Here is a 21,169-nt window from a genome sequence, read left to right as displayed (position 1 = left end):
ATATTTGCTCCCCAACTCCAAATAAAAATCCATTCCCTCCCACTTTGATAAAACCTTTACAGCGAGAAAGAACACGAGCATCTTACATTCAAATACGCGGAAGAGAGGACGACTAAATAAAGCTAAAGGTCTTCCGACAACAACTCGCGATTCAACTTTGGCCCGGGCAGTGACAGGTGCTTTAAAAGTAACAGTAAAACTCGGGAGACATTTACTGCGTCTGAAAAGGCTCCGGGGCACCCGATTTTTTTTTTCAACTCGGTAACATTTCAAACCGAAACCCGTGTTGACAGAGAAGTGCGGCGCAGCCGGGAATGTTTACCGCTGAATGAAAAACGCAAATGCACTCATGTGAAGATTCCCGCGAGCACGAAGGCAGCCTGACCTGCAGGAGAGCTAAACGTGTCGCGGCGGCGGCATTAAAAAAAATATATATATATATAACGATACACAGGATTTGACCTCTGGCTCGCTCGATATGTTTAAAATACCGGGAGAAGAGCAACACGGTCCAGTGAGAGGGTGCCGAATACAAAATCAGCGACGTATAAATGAAAAAAACAAAAAAAATGAGCTCGCTTATGCGAAAATCCTTGCATGGGATTAAGCTAAACCATAGGCTTTGTCACATAATCTGTGTCGGAGTACACAAGGAGACGCATCGGGACATAAGGGATAACCGACGGTGTTTGGAAACAATAAACCCAAATTGTGCCGCTGCAGATGTATCCGTCCGGTTTCTTTTTCACGAATGTTGGGAGAGAACTGATTTAAAAAACAACAACAACAACAAAAAACAACACACGCACATCAAAGATGGATTAAATGGAGCCTAATCTTTGTGTTGGACTACAACGATGCAGAGCAGAAACAGGGTCAGCAGCGCGGACCAGCAGCAGCTGCCGGGTTTTACCTGACCGCTGCGGACGGATCAGTCAGAGGAACAAAAAAAAAAAAAAAAAAAAAAACGCTACGGCCGATTTAATCTATCAGTATTTTAACGGAGGATCATCTGGGACGCAGATTAAGCAAACCCTCAAACCGCTTCCGTAAATCAAGCGCGGTGGACTCAAAACTGTTATTATCGTCACGCAGCCGTCACCGGGTTACTCGATATCATCAGCATTTCACCCCAAACGAATAAATAAGCAAAGTTTAATGGGGGGGAAATATCTGATTTATCCAGACAGACGTTTCATGAGATCAGGCCGGTATGAAAAAAAAACTAAAAACTAAAAAAACAGACCAATAATCCACTGATCTCAGGGTTTTTGGTGCTTTTTTTTTCTTTTTTTTCTCTGCCAGTAATAAAGCCGCGTCCGCTCACCCTCCGACGGAGTCTGGCAAGTACATCAGCTGGTTCTCATCCACTTTGAGCGCAGTCAGTTTCTTCAAGGAGCCTAAAAGTGAAAGGGAAAGGGCGGAAAGGAAAGGGGAAAAAAAAAAAAAAGCAGATTGGATTAGAGCGACGCAAACAACAGCTCAGAGCGGTCATTGATTAACGCTCGCCGTTGCACCGCAAACAGGGAATATCAGCTTAACAGTGGTTGATTGGTTTCATTCATACCGTCGTCCACGCAGAAATAGGTTTAGTAAGTAATCTGGCCCCCCCGGTGGTATCGACAGCAGCGTGCATTTGGACTCCTCTGATTTTATTAGCCTGGTCTTAACTCGTAAAAATGACTGTTTGGCTAAAGCCATGAGAAGATTATAAATATCCAGATTATGCTGTTAAAAAATTAAAAAAAAAAAAAATCAGCTCGGTCAGTCGACAGCTTCATAGGAATGTAATCCAAGATTCATTTATTCATTCCTAGCTTACGTTTGTCTCTTAATACTGAAGAAAAAAGAAAAGGAAAGGAAAGCAGCAGTTTCAGGATATAATTGTATTTTTTCACGTTTTTATAACCATAACTTTGCGAATTCTTTGGTTAAAACTCGTCATGTGGCTCTACTGCACTGCGGACAAATGTAGTTTACAATTTAAGTGGTGAAAAATGTAATTATAACATCTATAAAAAAATTTAAAAAAAAAAGTGTTATGAAACTGTATTTTAGCTTAACAGGAATTAGATCCCTACAATACACACCGAGGTATTAGAAATAAATTGGCAACGGCTAAAAGAGAAATGACATGTTTCATAACAAGATGGGTCTGTGTGTGTGTGTGTGTGTGTGTGTGTGTGTGTGTGTGTGTGTGTGTGTGTGTGTGTGTGTGCGTGCGTGCGTGCGTGTGTGTGCGTGCGTGCGTGTGTGTTAATCTTCACCGATGGAGCCCGGCAGCTGGGTGAGGGCATTGTTGGAGAGCAGGAGGTCCTGCAGACTCTCACAGCCGCAGATTTGTTCATCCACCATCTCCAAGTTGTTCTTCGACACGTCCAGATACACCAGCTGTTTTAGCATCCCCAACATCTGGGCGGAAAAAGGGGAGACGTGCGTAAAAAAATAAATAAAAACAAAAACAAACAAACACATCAAACCAAAGTTTCACAGTTGCCTCGTCACCTACGCTTTAATTTATGCCAACGACGAGGCGGACGATGTGCAGCACCGAGGATCCTAACTGGGGACATTATCCCACTTTTTTTTTTTGCTTTGTTTTTGTTTTTTAAACTGAGAACACACATTTCACATGAAGACAATGAGTTTGCGGACGGAACGACATCGCTTCTAAAAGGCCAGACTGCGATTACGGCTGATGCTGTTGAAATGCTGGCAGCAGAACTAATGCATTAATTGTGACCCACTTACAAACAAGCTGCTCATTTGGATGCAAAAATAAAATTAAAAAAAATAAGGTGATCTCAAATTCGGACTACATCATTAGAAATGAATTACGCTCGAGTGAAAACGATGACTTCGCAGCCGCGGAGTGTTACGTCTGCAAACACAGAAGTTCAGCTAAACTGTCCGTTTTCAAGAGTCATTTCCAAAACTAGCAGTTCCTTCTTCTCTGCAGGAGCTGAAAGCCTGATGCAAACTGGCAGCTCACTCTGATGAGGATATAAGCTGACGTGTAGTTTTTTGGGGGGGGATGGTTGAGAGGCCAGCAGTCAGCCAGAGGAATTTATATGGGAACGAGTGTAAATTATACCCCAGGTAAGAACGTCAGTCGGTTCCCGTCGATCCACAACTCCTTGATTCCCGTCAGCTGCTCCAACACCTCAGGCTGCGCATGTCGAGAGCAGAAAGGAGGTTAAGCGATAGAGATGTGGATGTGTGAGTGTTTAAAAAAATAAATAAAAGTGTGTGTGTGTGTGTGTGTGTGTGTGTGTGTGTGTGTGTGTGTGTGTGTGTGTGTGTGTGTGTGTGTGTGTGTGTGTGTGTGTGTGTGTGTGTGTGTGTGTGTGTGTGTGTGTGTGTTCGTGTGCCTTTTGGGCAGGGACAAGATGACGTGTTTAATTCACGACTCGGCTAAAAAAGAAATCATCAGACCCGTTATATTTATTCCTCTGTAATTACAGCGCGTTAGTCGGTCCCTCCAGGAGGTTTTCTTTTTGTGATTGTCGCGAGCAAAAGCGTTCGATTTTACAGCAGATTTTCTGAAACATTTTTGTGTAAAATTGGAAGGATTCAGAAAAAAAAACTGCAATTGGAGAAATCAATTTTTTGAAAAAAAAAATTTGAGCACTTCCTGATAAACAATATGTATTCACTTCCTGTGATAATAAACACGCTGTACATTACAGAAATAATTTAATTCTAATCATCTTTTTTTTTATTCATTTATTGAACAAAAAAATAAGTCAGTGACTGTAAAATAGAAAACGACTACATCAGCTTTCAAAATAAGAGCTTTAGCGGGTTTAGATTTTTTAAATCGTGTTAATTCAACACAGACACATTCATGTAGTCTCTTACAACTTGCCGCGTGTATAAAACTATTTTAACGTACAGTAATATGTCAGCACTTCCATTGACAATAACCATTTAATTAGAACATTTTAATGTGACGAACACATTTCCGTAAATGACGTCACTTCCTGTGTTTGGTTTTTTTTTTGTAATAAAGCAATTTTCGTCTGAAAAGACTTTACTTCATGCCGTTAATATTTTCAGCTCAGCTTCTGCCGACGTCATTTTTTTTAAATTTTTCAATATTGTCGAAGAGCATGTTGACCATGCGTTAATTATTATTGCGATTTCCTGGATGGGGCTGATTAATGAAAGTTTATGTATGTTTTTTTTTTTTTTTTAAACAGACAGCAGAAGGAGCAGATTATAAGGAAGAAGGAGGTGAAGAAGCAGAGAGCCCCTCGGCATCGACAGACCGACCGGCAGATACTCACCACTTCAGTGAACTCATTACTCCCCAGGTCCAACCTCTCCAGCTGCATGAGCTTCTGCATGCTTCTGTGGACACACAAAAGAGGAACCGACTGTAAAAATCAAAGCGCTCAAATCAAACATTACATGTGTGTCTCACAGAATTAAAAAAAAAAAAAAAAAAAAAAAATCAATACAAAAGCAATGCGGACCCGTGTGCTTCACAAATGGAGCCAAAATAAATGTTCCTTCTTTTTTTTTTTCATTTCCATGTTAAATGCTCCTTTTCACTGAATCGTTTTATGAGGAAATAAATACCTTTTAGTGCTGGTGCGTGACAGAAATATGCTTTTAAATAATGAAAAAAAAAACCACAAAAAAACATGACGTATGCTAGCCCCTAAGCCTTTTGCTCCATAATTTCTCTCTCTTCGCATTCAGGTCACAGGCTCACATTCTCCGCTACGCTGTAAACAAGCAGACACAAAGCAGGGCTGTTCGACCGCCCGCAGTTTTCACTATTTTCAAACTGGCGATTGGAGATAAAGATGTTCTTGTTAAGGCTGATTTTCCATTCTGTGCGGCAACAGAGAGCGAGTATCGATCTTTCCTTGAAGTCCAATGACAGCAGGTCTTTGGGGGTATTTAACTGTCAATGGCAGTGGGGGGAAAAAAAAAAATGTTGCGATAAAAAGAACGTACAAATCTCTTTTAAATCAACTTCACAAAATCCAGGGGGGGAAAAAAAAAAGTGCGTCTCAGAAAGTTAGCGCTCTACAGAAGTCATAGACTGCACAGGGTTTTTCAGTGTTACTCAAGTGGCGACCAGCAGTGACGTCGCCCGTCGGTTTGTGAACGGCCACCATGAAGACTCCAGCTCGGATTTTTGGCCGTCGCCATCTTGCTAGTTTCAGAGCGCTTTGGAGATGGAGAAGTGACCATATTTGGACGAGCTGGGGGAGGAGCTGGCGGTGGATCTGACTCGATATGATTGGAAACCCGGCGATACTACGTTCCGCCCACCGATAGCCGTAACATAGAGGGAGCGACTTTAGCTGACGACACCGAGGTAACTCGTGGAGAAATTTAATTGACAAGTTGAATGGGAGTCTGTCGAGCCGGATACCTCTAGTGGCATCCGGTGGTATTACGGCTTAAGGCGTCTTTTGAAAGATATTCCTCTGGCTTGTTCATAAAATTAGCCGGAGTCAGGTGTTTAAATTGTATCATTCTGGCGTAATAAAGAAGTGAGCTCGTTCGATATCGATTGCAAATCGTTTCAAATAGAGAGCTTTCCTTCACAAGTCCAACAAAGCGATTCTACAATACCACAAAAAAAAAAAAAAAGCACGAGAACATGAAAGGGGACGAGAATGGAGATGTACTGCAGATACTACGACAGCAGGGATCAGCCGCGTTTCCTTCAAAACACCGGCGAGGTTGAGCGCAGCGACGGCGAGCTGAGGAACCAGCAGCTCCGCCGTCGGAGTCTGTTTTTAGCCGCTTCTCCTAAAATAAGAACTTCAGACGCGCGGCGCAAATTCTAAATATGATTTAAGCCCTCTGGAGGGCGGGCGGGGGGAGCGATACGAAAAACGTGAATCACGTCTACGAAAGTGAGCCAAGCTTTGTCACGTTCTCACCTCGAAGCCGGCACTAACACCAGAGAGCCCCCCTCCCCGCCTTGTTTTGAGCTGAAAGGGGGCAAGAACGAGCTAGAAGAGCGAGTTCAACAGTGAGAAAAAAAAAAAAAAAAGGCTTATGGGCCCACGTCGCGAGGAACACAGCAGCCTTCTTTAAAAACGCAGAGAAAGGTTTGGTTTCTGTGTGACGTCCGGGAGAAAGACGAGAGACGGCACTTTCTATGCGGAAGCCCTGAAAAGGACTTCGCCTTGCACGCATTTGTTTACATGTCTGAGATGCTTGCGTGTTGCCCTGGAAACCTTCCACGATCATTAGTCCTTTTTTTTTTTTTTTTTCCCCCCTTTGTCAGAGGCTCCGGCCTTTAGCGGGTCTGGCCTCTGTCACATAAACACGGCGAGGGGAGGGGGAAAAAAAAAGAAAAAGAGGACCGCAGTGCACTTTATTCAGCGGCCGGCCCGTCAGTTAGAGAAGAATTTGGAAAAAAAAAAAAAAAAAAAAAGATAGAGTGAGATAACCAAAAAGGAAACTGCCAGAGGGAGGAAGGACATGAAGGCACGTATAGGGAAACGCTGCTTTTGCAGAGGAAACGGGAGGGACATGAAACGAAACAGCGAGCGAAGAGAAAAAGAACCCCCCCTCCCCTCCCGCATCCCCCTCAAAAACAACAACAACAACAAGCACCGAGAGCTTTTTCTAATATTTGTGGGACGTTCGGTCTCCCAGCGGCACTCTTAGCTTCTCAAATGGTGAAATAACCCTCCCCACTGTCTCAGCGGAGGATTATAAAACCTGTCACAGCAAGTGGCCCGAGCAAAGGGGGGGGGGAGAGAGGGAGGGAAGGGGGAGGGAGGGAGGGCTCTTATGTAACACGGTGAAATTTAATACTACAGTTGGAGGTGTAGCGAGATGGAGAGAGAGGATCTACGTTTGAAAAACACAGAGGCAGGATGGAGGACACGGCAGAGGTCAGGAGAGGAAGGAGACGGGGGGGGGGGGGGAGGGGCGCGGTGGACTCTCGACACGCTTCACGACACTGGTCACTCACAGTTACCCGGCACACTTTTTTGTTTTTATAATTAAAAGAAACATTGTGTAATGTTGGATGTTTGGAAAATGTGTGAAGTGAAGAAAACAACAACAACAACAACAACAACAACAACAACCAAACACTTACTTTGGCAACATCTTCAACTGGTTCTCCCTCAACTCCAAGATCTGGAGCTTCGTCAACCTGCAACCAGGAAATAGTCAGTGGTATAATTAACTTAATCACTTCCTATTTAAATAACGATTTCCTTTAATCATCTTCATTTTTTTTTTTTTTTTTAATTTTGACAATACTTGAAAGCTTATTTGCTACTAACCGGCTAAGATCTTACTTTTTTTTTTGGTCCTTTCAGGAAACTGAACAAAAGTATCTTTCTCTCGTATTAAACTCTCGAGAGTCCAGAAGGCCCCGGAGGTGTGTGTTGGTGGGGGGGGGGGGACAAAATGGGGCCAACACCCACGTGGATTCTTAATTCCACATGTTTTGTGTAATTAACAGGAGCAACACTGACTGTTGTGTAAACGACAAACAAGACAAGCCACGACCAGTCGCGCCGGTTCAACGGAACAATGTTGCTTAGCCGTGAGATGTTAAATCACGAGTGATAATAAATCGTGAAACAAGATCAATGAAGCGCAGCAAAATAATAACAATTTGCCATTTCATAAATAAATGAGACTTTATCAAATCTGGGCATCCGATGAAACGTGTGTTTTCTGTGTCTTAGTAAAGAGTTGGTCCCACATATTGATCGTAAGCACAGACTGACGCCGATAAAAATCACTTTATCTAAGTCCAAAGGTGTCATCAAATCAATAATGGTTATGATGTGAAGATGACATAAGAGTCTTATGTCATAATCAATATTTTGTCGACGTACCGAGCCTCATTGTACAGCGAGAAGAAATCTCCCATAACGGTGCGTCATTATTTCAAATGTGTGACGTGTTTTGGGTTTTCGGACCTCAATTGCAGGAAGTTAAGCACATTGAATTTCATTTTTATTTGCATTCGATGCCGTTTTAAACCTCGAACCCGACACAGTTTTGTCTTTTGATCCTGAAATTCTACTCTGTGCCATGACTGCGTCGGCTACAGCATGTAGCTCCGCGCATTTCATACACTGAATACAAGCGGCAAACAGTGAAGCTTCTCTACACAGTGTACACTTTATTTATTGATTTATTTTTAAAACAAACAATTTCCTCCTGCTCCAAGCCGGAGAACAAACTGACCTGCCAAAGCTGGCTGGCAGGAACTCGAGGAAGGCATCGTTCAGGTAGAGCTGCGTCAGACTCAGAAGCTGAGTGAAGCCTTCTGGGAGCCTGAAAAACACACACACACACACACACACACACACACACACACACACACACACACACACACACACACACACACACACACACACACACACAGTACAAGAATTACATCACTCGCACAAAGACTCATAAAAACGACTGCAGTGCCAGAACGCCTGAAAACTCAGAATTCAGGCGAAGCATCCACCCCACTCCCACCCCCACCCACCCACCCACCCCAAAAAAACAAACCAAAAAAATAGCAGTTAATTAGGGCTGAAAATATGCGAGCGAGAGGTGTACTCACTTGGATATGGGATTCACGCTGGCTTCTACAATGGCTAGGGCTTTGCAATTCTTGATGTTTTCTGGAAACTCCTGGATACCTACAGAGAAAAACAACCGAAGGAGAAAAAAACAAAACAATGAAAAAAAAAACAAAGAAAAGAAAATCACCATCAGTAGCTTCGAAGTACAACAAACACAAAAAACATCCGCGAGTGGTTTCTCAAAACTGACTCCTGTCAGGTAAAAAAAAAGACAAAGGGGTGATGCAAGACGTGTTGCTTGTGCGAGGGAGCTTGGTCAAGTGTTAACCGCTGGGGGTGTGTTGTCGCTTCAACTGTGTGCGAATCGACAGTGACCCCCGCCCCCCCCTCCTCCCTCCCGCACCTTTTTAAACAAACCCCAGAGGGGAGGCGAAATAATAAAAGAGCAGGAAGAAGAAAGCCTACTGACGCGCTGCAAAAATACAGAAACGTGTGAACCGTGAGAAAAGGGGACGCGGCCGGGTCTCGAAAAAGGGGTTTTATTTCCACCCACTCCGCTTCTGTGTCCACAACACTTGAGCCTGGAGTGCTTTGCGTGAACGGGATGAGCTCCTTTTTGATGTAAACACGAGACGTCCGCCGTAATCCTTCGACGCGTGTTTGAGCCGACACCCTCCCCCCCCCCCGTTCGCAGCCTGGCGTCCATCGTCCGTTTCAACGTGCTTCCAGAGTGAATTTAAAGAAACGCGTAAACATACAAGTGAATAAGGACGTGGAAACGTACAGAAATGTGAGAAAGGAGAGAGAGAGAGAGAGAGAGAGAGAGAGAAGGTGAAGCGACGGGTATTTCACACGTTGACGCGTCGTCGCGGCTCATTTTCGCGCCCGTCTGTTCGAAATGTACGACGCTTTTTACACCCGTGAATGTCCGAACGCGGTTGGGCGAGTTTGTAATTCCCAATCTGAACCGTCGGGCTCAACGCGACCGCGTCGGTTCAGGCTCGGATTATTTCAGCGAGGTTACGGGGGTCGGGCTCTGCGCTGCGGTGGATGAGTGAACTGGGCGAGGAGGGGGGTTAGGGGGTTAAAAACTAAACCTAGAGTTGTTTTTTTTTTTTTGTATTCATTAAACAGCTGCTTCACAGTTCAGTTTGCAGGTACGTCTCTCCAACTTTCCGTACGGTCCGGCTGCACTCGGCAGAATCGCGCAGGGGATTTCTTTCCATTAATTATTACTTCTACTTATTTAGAGGATGTCGGTTAAGTAGGAAATCCTTAAATGTGGCCCGGGATGTATTTGTGTGGCCGCATGCGTCCCAGACGGCCCCCGAATGCGGTCCGGAGCGGATCGCATTCTCGGTGCGTCCCGGATGCGGTCACACCTGCGCTTTAAAAAAAAAAATCAGTCAATCCGCGATCACGTCGTCCAGTCCGTCCGTTAACGAGAGGTGCGAACAGGCTCTAAACCGCCTCCGCCTTTATATCGGAACTACCTTTTTAATCTCTCTCTGTCCATGAAAAGGTTCTGCCGAGCACGTGCGCCTCTTTTCTGAGGTTATATAGCGATTATAGCCGTCAGTCTACCGGCATTCTTTTAGATTACAGAGATTAACCTCGCTAGCCAGATTGAAGTGGCTGGTGAGGTTAATGTTAAAAAAAAAAAAAAAAAACAAAAAACCACAGTGTGATTAAAATAGTGAAAATAGCAGCATCGCCTCACTGATTCTGTCTGCAACTGGTTAGTAGAAAACAAACCGGGGCTGCGCAGCTGTTTCTTGTTCTAAATGTCAGAATGCGTAGAACGGCACTGACTGCAGATGTTCTGCGACGGGACTCTACATCGTACTCAACAGTACAAATGTCCACCGTCCAAACGTGTTAATGTCAAACCGGGACAAATCCTGCCGCTTCCCGCTCGATTGAACGCGCTGACCGGACACTTTGAACGGAACACCTTGTACATGGCGTGGGCGTTCTGTTTCGGTGCCCCCGCTGTCAGCCCGTGCGTTATGGACGCAGCGTCGCGTTATGGACGCAGCGTCGCGGTACGCCGCAGGTCTGGACGCGCCCGCCTTCCGTTATCCGTCCCATTGGGAGCTTTTGAGTCACGCAAACCTGTGACATAACACGTGGTCAAATCCAACGCACTGTGGCGTTTTATCTCGTAAACAATCGAAACACGCTATCAGTTGTGCAACTCTTTCCTGGTTTCACTTTCGCAAGACGCAGAGTAGCAACACGCGATAGCATTTTTTTTTTTGCTTACTGTTTTTGCTGACGTCAAGCTCCCTGAGATTGATGAGGTTCGCGATCGCCGCCGGCAACACCGTGAGGTCATTATCCGGCATGCTCAGCCGGTTGAGGAACTGGCAGTTAAACAGTTGCTGGCGGAGGGAGAGAAGAGAACAGTTAGTTCATTTACGGTTAGGTACGGCTAACTTAACGCATACAGTGTAATGTCAAGATGCTCAAAGTTCAACCGCGACAAAGCAGGTTTTCTATACGTGTCTGTGTGCGCGTCTTACTTTGGGCAGCTCCTCGATCTGGTTGGCATCGAGGTAGAGTTCCTGCAGGGTCTTCTCGAAGCTAAAGATCTCCTTGGGAACCGTCTCCAGGCTGCAGTGGGAGTAGTCCAGCGATGTTACCGTCTCCTCCTCACCCCGCAAGCAGCGGCACGGCACCAGACGAACAAACAGGCTCCGCTTGGACATCCTCAGGCACTGGAGAGGGAATTGAGTATTGAGGAGGCAGTGAGGAGGCGGACATATTTCGGGTTGTTTTTTTGTTGTTGTTGTTGTTGTTTTTAAATCCCTCCTATGTAACACACACTTCCATGTTTTTAGTACAGTGTAAAAAAAATGAACAGTCATTTAAACACAGACATCAGCTGATATCCGATCTGTGCAATCTGCTGCATAATTGAAAAATCCCTCTCCGCGGGGCCGATCGCTGTCGGAGGTCTCGGTCCGAAACGCCCGCGTTTTGACGAGGTCACGCGTCTGGTTTGAAAAAGCGCAGGGACCCTTTTTTTGTTACATGATATATGACGTGCAGTGTGTCACCTTAAGCGACTCGGATACATGGAAAAGGGGATCTGGTCCCATATGGTCACGACCAGACTTTCAGTTACATGCACTTTTTTATTTGTGTCGAGAGAGCAAACCCACCAATTCCCCCTCAAGCGAGCACAGAGACAGACAGGAGGACTAACTCCCCTCTAAGAGGAAGAAACCTCAGACACAAAATAAAAAAAAGCCAGACTCCGAGTGGGCGGCCGTCTGCCTCGACCAGTTGGGTTGAGATCCCTCAACTTCTTCAATAAAAAGGGGAAATTCCAATATTTGTCAACCTGGGTTTTATTCTCATATTTATGTCCCATATGGTTATTAGTCACGAGGAGATTTTATTTTGTATTGTTTTACCAGCTCCGCTGCGGACATGGTCGAAATTTGTGAAACTCAAGACTGCAGAAGCAGACTGAAGGAGTAGAGGCCAATTGCAAACGAGTTTCTTTAAATAGTGCGGCTATTTTTGCAAATATTAGCGTGCTAAAAGACTAAACTAGATATGATCGACGTAATACCCGATGAAAAATCGTCATTCTAAACATACGGATGTAGCGTGGAGCTCATTGGTCATCTATTATTATTATTATTATTATTATAAGCGGTAATGTCGAGCCTATCCTCAAGGCCCGAGCTAATTCATCCACGTCTTACTTCTTTCCTGTTAAGTCTTCTTATCTGAGCTGCATCCAACTTTTCTCCTGTCACGTCCCGTCCTTTGCTGCACCAATGCTTTTTCTCGCATACCTCCCCAATAACCCCCCCCCTCTCTCTCCCTCCACCTCAACTTTCTCTGGTAACCCATATCTCACTCCCCCCCCCTCGTCCTCCCTCTCTGCATAGCGGTGCGTCATCCATACGCTCCGTTCTCGTTTCTCGGGACGGGGGGAGGTGGGAGGGGGGGGGGGGGGGGGTGAAGGGGGTGAACAGAGCCAAGCACTTCTGTCATCTCCTCTGCTGATAGACCAGATGATTCCCAGTATTTATACGTGAGCTTGCCCGTCTCTCATAGTGAAGGCTGCGTGGGAGGCTGACAGCCTTCCCTTGGCTGGGGTGTGTGTGTGTGTGTGTGTGTGTGTGTGTGTGTGTGTGTGTGTGTGTGTGTGTGTGTGTGTGTGTGCGTGCGTGCGTGCGTGCGTGTGCATACCATGTGCTCATTATTAATGAGTTAGAGAGAGAGAGAGAGAGAGAGACAAAGCGAGAGAGCGAGCGAGAGACAGGACGAGCTGACCGGTGCCTCCTTCGAGTCAACTTTTGGACAGATTTCGAGGGGATTTCACGATTATATAATCAAGTGGTACTTAGCTAAATCTGTTATGACAAATTCCACAGTACGCAAATAGATCATATTTTGAGTACACACCAAAATAGCCTCACCTACTTTAGCGCCGTCCAGGAAACCTAATTCAATCATGCAAAAAAAAAAAAGGAAAATGCAAAAAACAAATTTCACTGAATTATGTTTTTGTTTTTTTTCCTCTGGCACAGATTCCTTGCAGCCACGTCCAACACCAACATGCCGCTCCCTCCCGCCCACACGGCGTCTGCGCTGACAGTTTATAAGGTAAAAGCTATCGCGTATTTACAGCTCAGGCGGCGGACGAAGGACTCCGAGATTATTATGAGCTGCAGCGGTGCTCAGATTAAGACGGGGTGGGGGGGTGGGGGGAGTGGGGGGGGATGCAGAGGAGGAAAAGTCACATTCTGTGCAGGCTCAGAGGAACAAAGCCTCAGTTGAGTTGGGGGAGGGGGGGGGACATTCCTGAGTTTCTACTGTACATGATGAAAACCTCCGCGCTGACCCGAGACTGGAGCTATACCAACGTGTGTGTATATATATATATATATATATATATATACGTCCCGACAACAGTTTACAACTCCTCCTCCACCTTTTAATCTCCTCCCAGCCAGATTGAAGGCTAAAAATATTTTGTTGCTTTAATATCTCTTTACGTTGCTGTAGTGGAGTAGAAGGAGGGAGTCGTGGATAAAACTAGTCAAGGGTAAGGATTTCCAAAGTAATGGCCTACTTCTTTTTTTTGGGGCCGTTTTTTTTTTTTTTCAACCCAAATGGGGATGCAGCTTTTTACTCCACGGTATAGAACAGCTACTTATTCTGCACACCTATGGAAAAAATATTAGAAGTCGAAATTTTCCCCACAGGAAAAGCAGAACTGGGAACCAAAAAGAAGAAAAAACAAAACACAGTTGATGTTTTTTTTTTTTTTTTTTTTTTTTTTCTTTTCTGGGATATTTATCAAAAAACTTTTTTTTTTTTGTTTTTTTTAAACAAAGTGAAAATCATATGTGTCGTTTTTAAAAAAATTTTTTATCCATCAATCATTTGTGTCCCGTATTCATTCACTGACTGGTGAGTCATTGTCAGCGATCAGCCGTAATGCATTATGCAAATTTAAAAAGACATTGGCAGCACAGTACCTTGGCAGAAATAACAGGAATTGCGTGTGTGTGTGTGTGTGTGTGTGTGTGTGTGTGTGTGTGTGTGTGTGTGTGTGTGTGTGTGTGTGTGTGTGTGTGTGTGTGTGTGTGTGTGTGATGCAGCTCACGGCTGTGTTGAGAGGTCCTTCCACAGAAGTGCCTCTGCACCACAGAGCTATTCGAAATCTACCCGTGCTGCTGGGACACTGCAGTGTCCTTTTGGACCGCATACTAAATTGCATATTTATTATTTCAATTGTAGGTCGCTAAAAACGAGAGAGTTGTCTTATTAAAAAAAAAAAAAAAAAGAAAACTCTAAAATCGGCCCCCTCGCGCATTTTTTTTTTTTTTGTCCATAATAAAATTCAACTGTGCTGATGGGAGCTGAAGACCACAACGAGAACAAAGTCGATCAGGGCAACGAGGGTAAACTGCCCCAAAAACCTCAGGGTCACCCTCCATTGAGGACTGTTACCCCAACCCTAATGGGGGTCAACGAGGGCGGATCAATACGTTGGGAGACCGCTCCCTGTGGCGGGCGCACGGGATGAAGCTGAAACCTTCGTCGGTAAGTACTCCAAGTGTCTTCGCTTGATCAAAATCAGCAGCTGCGGTGCACCGCGCTTTGGCGAGCAGTGGAGCAGGGAGTCAAACCCAGGCATGTGGGGTGGAGGGTGGCGCGGGGGGGGGGGGGGGGCGGCGGGGAGCGAGTGTTGTGGTGATGTAGGCAAAACAAGTGTGCGGGTTTTTTTTTTCTTTTTTTCCCCCAATGCAAATTGGGGGGGCGGAGGGGTTGGTGAGGGGTTGGTACGTGGAAAGCCGTGTGGCTGTACAGTGTCGAAAAGAAGTGGGCACCTTTGAATGATAAAATGGTGAATCGGGTTCTTTGCGATAAGTCCTTTTAAAAGAAAAAAAAAAAGAAAAGAAGCATTTGCAGGAGTAGCAACCATCCATGCAGGTATAAATGTTGTTTTCTCAACCGTGCACAATCCTTTGCCGCATTTGCATAATGCATAGCAAACTGTGCAAAGAGTTCATTTGCTGTCGTGCAGCACTTCCTCAATAGGCCGCCGGTGAAGTAGAGCAGAGCCCGTCGCTTCTACCTTTTTTTACCACTTTCTGTACTTTCTTCTTTTGTGGTGTTTTTTTTTGTGGTTTTTTTTTTTTGTGTGACTTTTTCTGCAACAACAAAGTTTTCCCTACATGGAGAAGACAGAGAGAGAGAGAGAGAGAGAGAGAGAGAGATGGACTGGATAACAGGCACGGCGAAAGGCCGGTTGTCCGAAGCACCCTCCCTCCTCCCCCCCGGAGTAATCCGGAAGGCAGCACACTAATGAGAACCGCACTGCCTACGAACATAGATAGGCTTATCCACTGACCTACATGTTACTGGAATGATGACTGACTACTACTCACCCAGCTTTAGTCCGTCAGGAGCCTTTGACTTCTGAACTGAGAAAAATTCAAGACAAGCAATCGAGATTTCCAGACACGCTTAAGCCGCCCCCCCTCCTCCTCTTCCCCTCCCCCCCTCGGCTGAGATTTTTTTTTTCTTTCTTAGCCCACTTCTTTAAGCGTCGCATCGGCATGAAGCGAGCGGGCGGGCTAGTAAGCGCTTTGGCCTCGGCGCGAGGTTACGCAAACACGAGCCGCGTCTGTTCATTCAAGATGGCTTCAAACGGGCGGGCATGTGCGTGAACGGCCGACGTGCGACCCGGTGGCCCGGCAGACGGCGAGTCCTCCGCGGGCTTCCTCGGCCGCGCCAGCGGATGAACTCGGCCAGCGGGCGAGCGCGGTCGCAGGTTCCCACCTCGTTCTCTCTCCTTAAAGCCGGGAAACACCCCCACCCCCCCCATCCGTCCTCCGTCACACACCCCGGGCCGCCCGTAACCCAAGCGCCTTCCCTGGCTCAGAGCGGTTGCCGTAGAGACCACGGGTCGAGGGGTGGACCCACCCTCCTCTTCCGAAAGCCACACAGCTGAGCTCGCTTATTAAATGCACGCGTAGAAAAAGTACTAAAAGAACTTTTACTGCGAGCACATTTCTGAAAAAGAGATATAATTAAACCGCCGCTCATCCGTCCCGTGCTCAAAGCGCCTGCGTGCGGTCTCCAAAGACCGCCGAGGCCTTCCACCCACTTTTGGCCAGAACGAGGGACTCGCTGGCCCGCTTCCCGTTTATCCAGGAGAATAAAGTGGTGGGAACAAATTAGTACTTTCCAAATGAGCCCGCCGCGTCTATAACGCCCCCCCAGCCCCCCCCGTTTCGGTGCACGCCTCGCCCCGCCTTATCGGGTCGTTTCGAGGTTCTTAAAAATCGCTGGACATTTCCGTGGAAACATAAAAACATAAAAAAAACTAAATAAAACGAGAGGTGAAGGGAGGAGGAGCTGAAAGGACCACGTTGTTGTGTCTGCGCGCAAGTGCGTCTCGTTGTGCACACGTGGTCACGGGGGTGGGGGGGGGGGGGCGGGCGGAAATGCAAGTGCCGCATTTGACAGTAGCGAGCAGACCCGTGTTATTTATAGTCCTTCCTCGCCTGGTTGATATGGCAGAATGTGATTAGTACGGGGCCGGCTCCCGCCTTATGAAAGGAGCTTTTGATCCAGACTGCGGGGTGGACTGTTACGGGATTGCAGAGCCACGTCTGAACATTTTTTTTTTTTTTTCATTAGAGATTACGGCAACAAAAACAATCCAAAAAAACCCCAACAACAACAACAAAAAAACCAAACACAAAACGACCTGCAGAGGCTGCGGGACACGCTTGAATGAGCCACCCCCCCCCCCACACACACACACACACACACACCCTCCTGTGACAAAAGAGGAAAAGATAAAGTCACTTCCTCAATGCAGGGCTGAGCGCCAGCAGACTTCAGGCTTGTTCTCTCACCCTACATAAGGTGCTTTGGCCTATTTTAAAAAGGGATACACCCTTATAAAAGGGATCCTGTATTGTACCATGGACATCCCCTTTAACCTTTTCCTTAAAAACCAGAACAGAAAGTCCAACAAGCGGCGCGATCACTCGGTGGGAACATTTCGACACCAGAAAAAGATACCAAACGTGATCTGTGAATCACAGCCTTGATACCGTTGAAAGACGACAGTTCCTGGTTGACAAGTTATGTAACATGGAGGACAAATATTCCGTCCAAATAACACCCCCCCCCCTCTCCCCACCCCCACCCCCAATTTTAGTTTTATTAACCCCAAACTTATACTACTTTCGCTAAATATATTAATTTGACCGAAACGCCCCGTTACATATCTTGAGTTGATAAATGGCATGTTGTTGTTGTTTTTTTTTTCTTGTTCTATCCACTCCACGGGGAAGGGAACGCACATCTCTCGCTCTCCGCTGAGGAGACGAGGACGACGGCGTCCCGAGCAACGCCACTTTCCTCCGGGCGCCTCATTAACGGCGTCGCATTCAACTCCAGCTGGCACCACGGGAGAAGAGCTGCTCCTCAATAATGCAGCGGGATATTGAGTTAAGACGACAACGGTTTGGCAGCTGACTTCGACAACAAAAGGAGCCGTGTTTTCTATGCCCCCCCCCGCCCCCTCCCAAAAAAAGAAAAAAACAAAACAAAACGGGTGGCAGCGGCAGTAGCAGCAGTAGCAGAGCCACTTAAAGACATGTATCCTGTACAGTAGCTGGCACAGAGAGGAAGGGAGGTGGGGGGGTGGGGGCGGAAGAAGAAGAAGAAACCCATGAATGCAAAAAAAGCTTGAGCGTTAGTTAAGGGATGGAAGTACAACTGAAACGGGTAGAAAAGAGACGCCTTGTTGTTAGTATCTGTGACGGGGAATGCGGCTGGTCGGGACCAGAAGTTCCAGTTTTTGTCCCCCCACCCCCACCCCCCACCCCCTTCCAGTTTTGGTTCTCACCAGCGATCTCAGGTCTCAGGTCTCAGTGGTCTTGCGTGACTCCGAGAAAACAAAACCAGGATTGTTTTCTTTGAATTTGCGCTGAAATGAGGGTAAAGTAATCCGATCTGTGACAAAGAGCTTTTTTTGTGTTTTTTTTTTTTTTTACAACATCTTCCCCCAATTTTCTCCCCCGGAACATGACCCGGCTCCGATGGAATAAACTAAACGTGAATTACATCTGTTTGAACATTCACATGTCACCTACACACATTCCTCGACATTAGAATCCTTTAAAAACGGGACGGCTGTCGATGTCTTCTCTCCGCAAACGCGGAACAAAAACCGTCCTTGTTATTGCCTCTGACCACTGCCGAAGCGCTGAAAACAAAGTGCGGCCCTCTTTATCTCTGGGAAACACTTAGCGGCTGTTTATCTTCGAGTGGCATCATTACACTCAACGCGTCTAAAACAACAAGCAGATCGCACACTGCTGCTGCTGCACAAAGAAAGGCTCGAAAGAATTCAAGCACGCTCTGTAAATCGCAGAGGGGGAAGAAGAAGAAGAAGAAGAAGAAAAAAAAAAAAAAAAAAAAAAAATCTGCTCACACTCAAGCCACTATCTGCTTCAGCCATTCCAACAATACCCAGTATTGACTATCAACACAGTGTGTTTAAAGATGCAGTCCACCCACGCACGCTGTGACGCACGGCCGCCCCCCCCACCCCCCTCAAAGTACCACCGGACCGGCCCGGTCACAATGCTCAGGTTTGTGTTTGCGTCTCGCGGATGTTTTCCCAAACTCCACGCGTCGTCCTCGGAAACCGACACACTGAAATCTGGTGTCTTTAAGGCTTTTCCATTACGTTCTCCATTGATGCGATTTACTGGTTCATCGCGATGATCGATAAAGACGCGCAGCGAGGTTGAATAACAGCTCTCTGAAACCCCCCAAAAAATACAACCGCAATAAACACGACACGTACACTGTATTGAATATAATCTAACTTAGATGAATGCTTACGCCGATACATCCAGCAAGTGTGTTGAATGGGCCGGCTGTGATGGAAAAGTTGCATGAGGAAGTTTAGAGCTCCACAATATGGAGAGAGAAAACTTTTTTTTTTTTTTTTTAAATCGGACATCGTGATATTGTTGACCAAATACCTCAATATCGATGCCGCAGAGATTTTGTAGGGAAGACTGCTGGCGCACAAATTATTTATACGATCCTTGATATATGATCATACAAGGACTAAGCAGGTCAATAATAAAACGGCTAGAAGACTCTGGTAAGTTCTGAAAATGACATAAATCTACTGCAATGCGGCCTTTAAAACCAGGAAAATATGACACCGACGTCGCTTAACAAATATTAAGATGATTTCAGGGCAATATCCAATCTCATATCACAATATGTGTGATATCCATATATTGCCCAGCCCGATGGTAGCTCTTCAACTGATAATATCCTCATTTGGCAAAGAGGACATTGTACAAATTCCAACAAAACATTATTATCAGCCATCACGTCCAACTCGAACCAACAGAGAGTTCCCGTTCTGTTCCAATAATCTGGTGTTTTATTTGCAGTGTTGAAATCCATAAGAAGATATCTTTGTGGTTTGCGATGTAGTCGTGCTGGTTGAACACCCAGAGTGTAATGTGTGTTTACCGGGCGGCTCTGTGGGCACACGGATGCAAAGGTGGGAAGGTAAATATTGTGCCGACGGTGGACGTGAGCGCGAGTTTGTGACATCACAAATTTGTGGAAGTGAAAACGGCTCGTCCAATTGACTCTGTTACTAAATATGGGCCGAGTGCGTTTGTCTGTAGACCGAGCACTTTGACACTTTCACATTATTTCTAGTCCTTTAGAATAATAAAAGAAAAAAAAAAAAAGACACGCTAATGTGATGTTATACAATCTAGGACCTTTAAACTGTGATAGCGTACTTTTTATTCTTTTAATCTGCACACGCAACCTGGCTCACGGTATAAAGGATTACAAGTATTCTGAATCCAAGGCGCCTTCACTTCGATTCCCTTTGAGATGACTGTAATTACTCTAATGAATAATTCCCACTTTTTTTTTTTTTGGGACACGGACGGGCCCCGAGCCAAACGCACGCAGTCTTATTTTCACCTCGTTTGTTCGGGCCTTCACAAACACTAAGGTTGCAGAGATGTCACGGATCCCCCAGAGAACGATGAAGACGGAGAGGAAAGACAAAAAAACAAAACAAAAAAATCAAGTCGGCAGTCCACGTTCAAAAAGGTTGCGTCCTTTCTGCCGGCTGATCAACAAGCATGTTGATCTTCTGGCCTTCTGTGCAAGCTGCTCACAGCAATGCACACCACGTTGAAATGTCAGCAATATGTTAAACGGCCGGAGCATTTCGAATGGCACCGAAAAACCTACGTAATTGCAGGCGTGATTAATACGTTTTTTTTTCCCCCATTTTTGGATGCCCCTGCGTATCTGGAACAAACCTCCAGTGAACCGCACGTCCGCTCGGGTTCCTCTAAATCAGGGGTGTCGAACTCATTTTAGTTAGGGGGCCACATACTGCCCACTTTGATCTCAAGTGGGCCAGACCAGTGAAATCATAGCATAATAACGCATACATAACGACAATATTTCTCTACGTTTAAATCATTGGTGAAGGTTTTTGGATGATAAACCCTATTTTAAGGTCTTTCTACAATAAACCAGAAACATACAAGAGCAAAAACTCAGACATCAGCCCATTGTTTATCTGCCTGGGCTCTCTTCTGCAGATTCCCTCGCTTTGTGACGCGTTCGAGCAGCGAGCGCTGCTGCCTCCGGAGCAGACGTCGCATTTACGCTGTTTTTGAAGCAATTACTGGATTGATTAAAAAAAAAAAAAAAAATCACAAAATGTTTGTACTCATAAACCTCCATAGAAATGAAATTTATGTCTTTCTGTAATTTTCACACTTAGCAAAGTCATCCGGCGGGCCAAGCTGGACCCCCTGGCGGGCCGGATGCGGCCCGCGGGCCATATGTTTGACACCCCCGCTCGAAATCTAAAAGATGGAAGACTTTTCTGTTCGCCCTTTTATCGAATGATTAAAATGACATCTTTTACAGTGCACTCTTTAACATTTACGGTTGCATTTATTACCCTTTTGCAGCTGCGAATTATGTCCCCAAAGCAAAACTTTGTCAACATCTGGCTTTATCCAATAAAAGTACAGCGTACATGTAGCATTAAAAATACTGTATAAATCCAATAA

At 45.7% G+C, this 21,169-nt stretch overlaps 1 protein-coding gene across 1 annotated transcript in view; it reads right to left on the bottom strand.

Moving 5' to 3' along the window:
- Positions 1-20,788, bottom strand: part of erbin (erbb2 interacting protein) — a 36,616-nt gene extending 15,828 nt beyond the window's left edge. Inside the window, 10 exon segments of the mRNA XM_069700902.1 lie at positions 1,328-1,400; positions 2,268-2,412; positions 3,095-3,169; positions 4,290-4,353; positions 7,085-7,141; positions 8,194-8,283; positions 8,564-8,642; positions 10,792-10,909; positions 11,051-11,245; positions 18,517-20,788. Coding sequence (XP_069557003.1) covers positions 1,328-1,400; positions 2,268-2,412; positions 3,095-3,169; positions 4,290-4,353; positions 7,085-7,141; positions 8,194-8,283; positions 8,564-8,642; positions 10,792-10,909; positions 11,051-11,245; positions 18,517-18,543 — 923 coding nt within the window. The 5' untranslated portion in view covers positions 18,544-20,788.
- Between the last annotated feature and the right edge of the window lie 381 nt (positions 20,789-21,169).

This window comes from Brachyistius frenatus, unplaced genomic scaffold (genome assembly GCF_029030835.1).
Source record: "Brachyistius frenatus isolate BFR_SWC_R1_liver_20210118 unplaced genomic scaffold, ASM2903083v1 Contig_35, whole genome shotgun sequence".
In the NCBI taxonomy this organism is placed as follows: domain Eukaryota; kingdom Metazoa; phylum Chordata; class Actinopteri; family Embiotocidae; genus Brachyistius; species Brachyistius frenatus.
The sequence above is the reverse complement of the archived record's forward strand: the minus strand, read 5'-3'. Positions and strand labels throughout refer to the sequence as shown.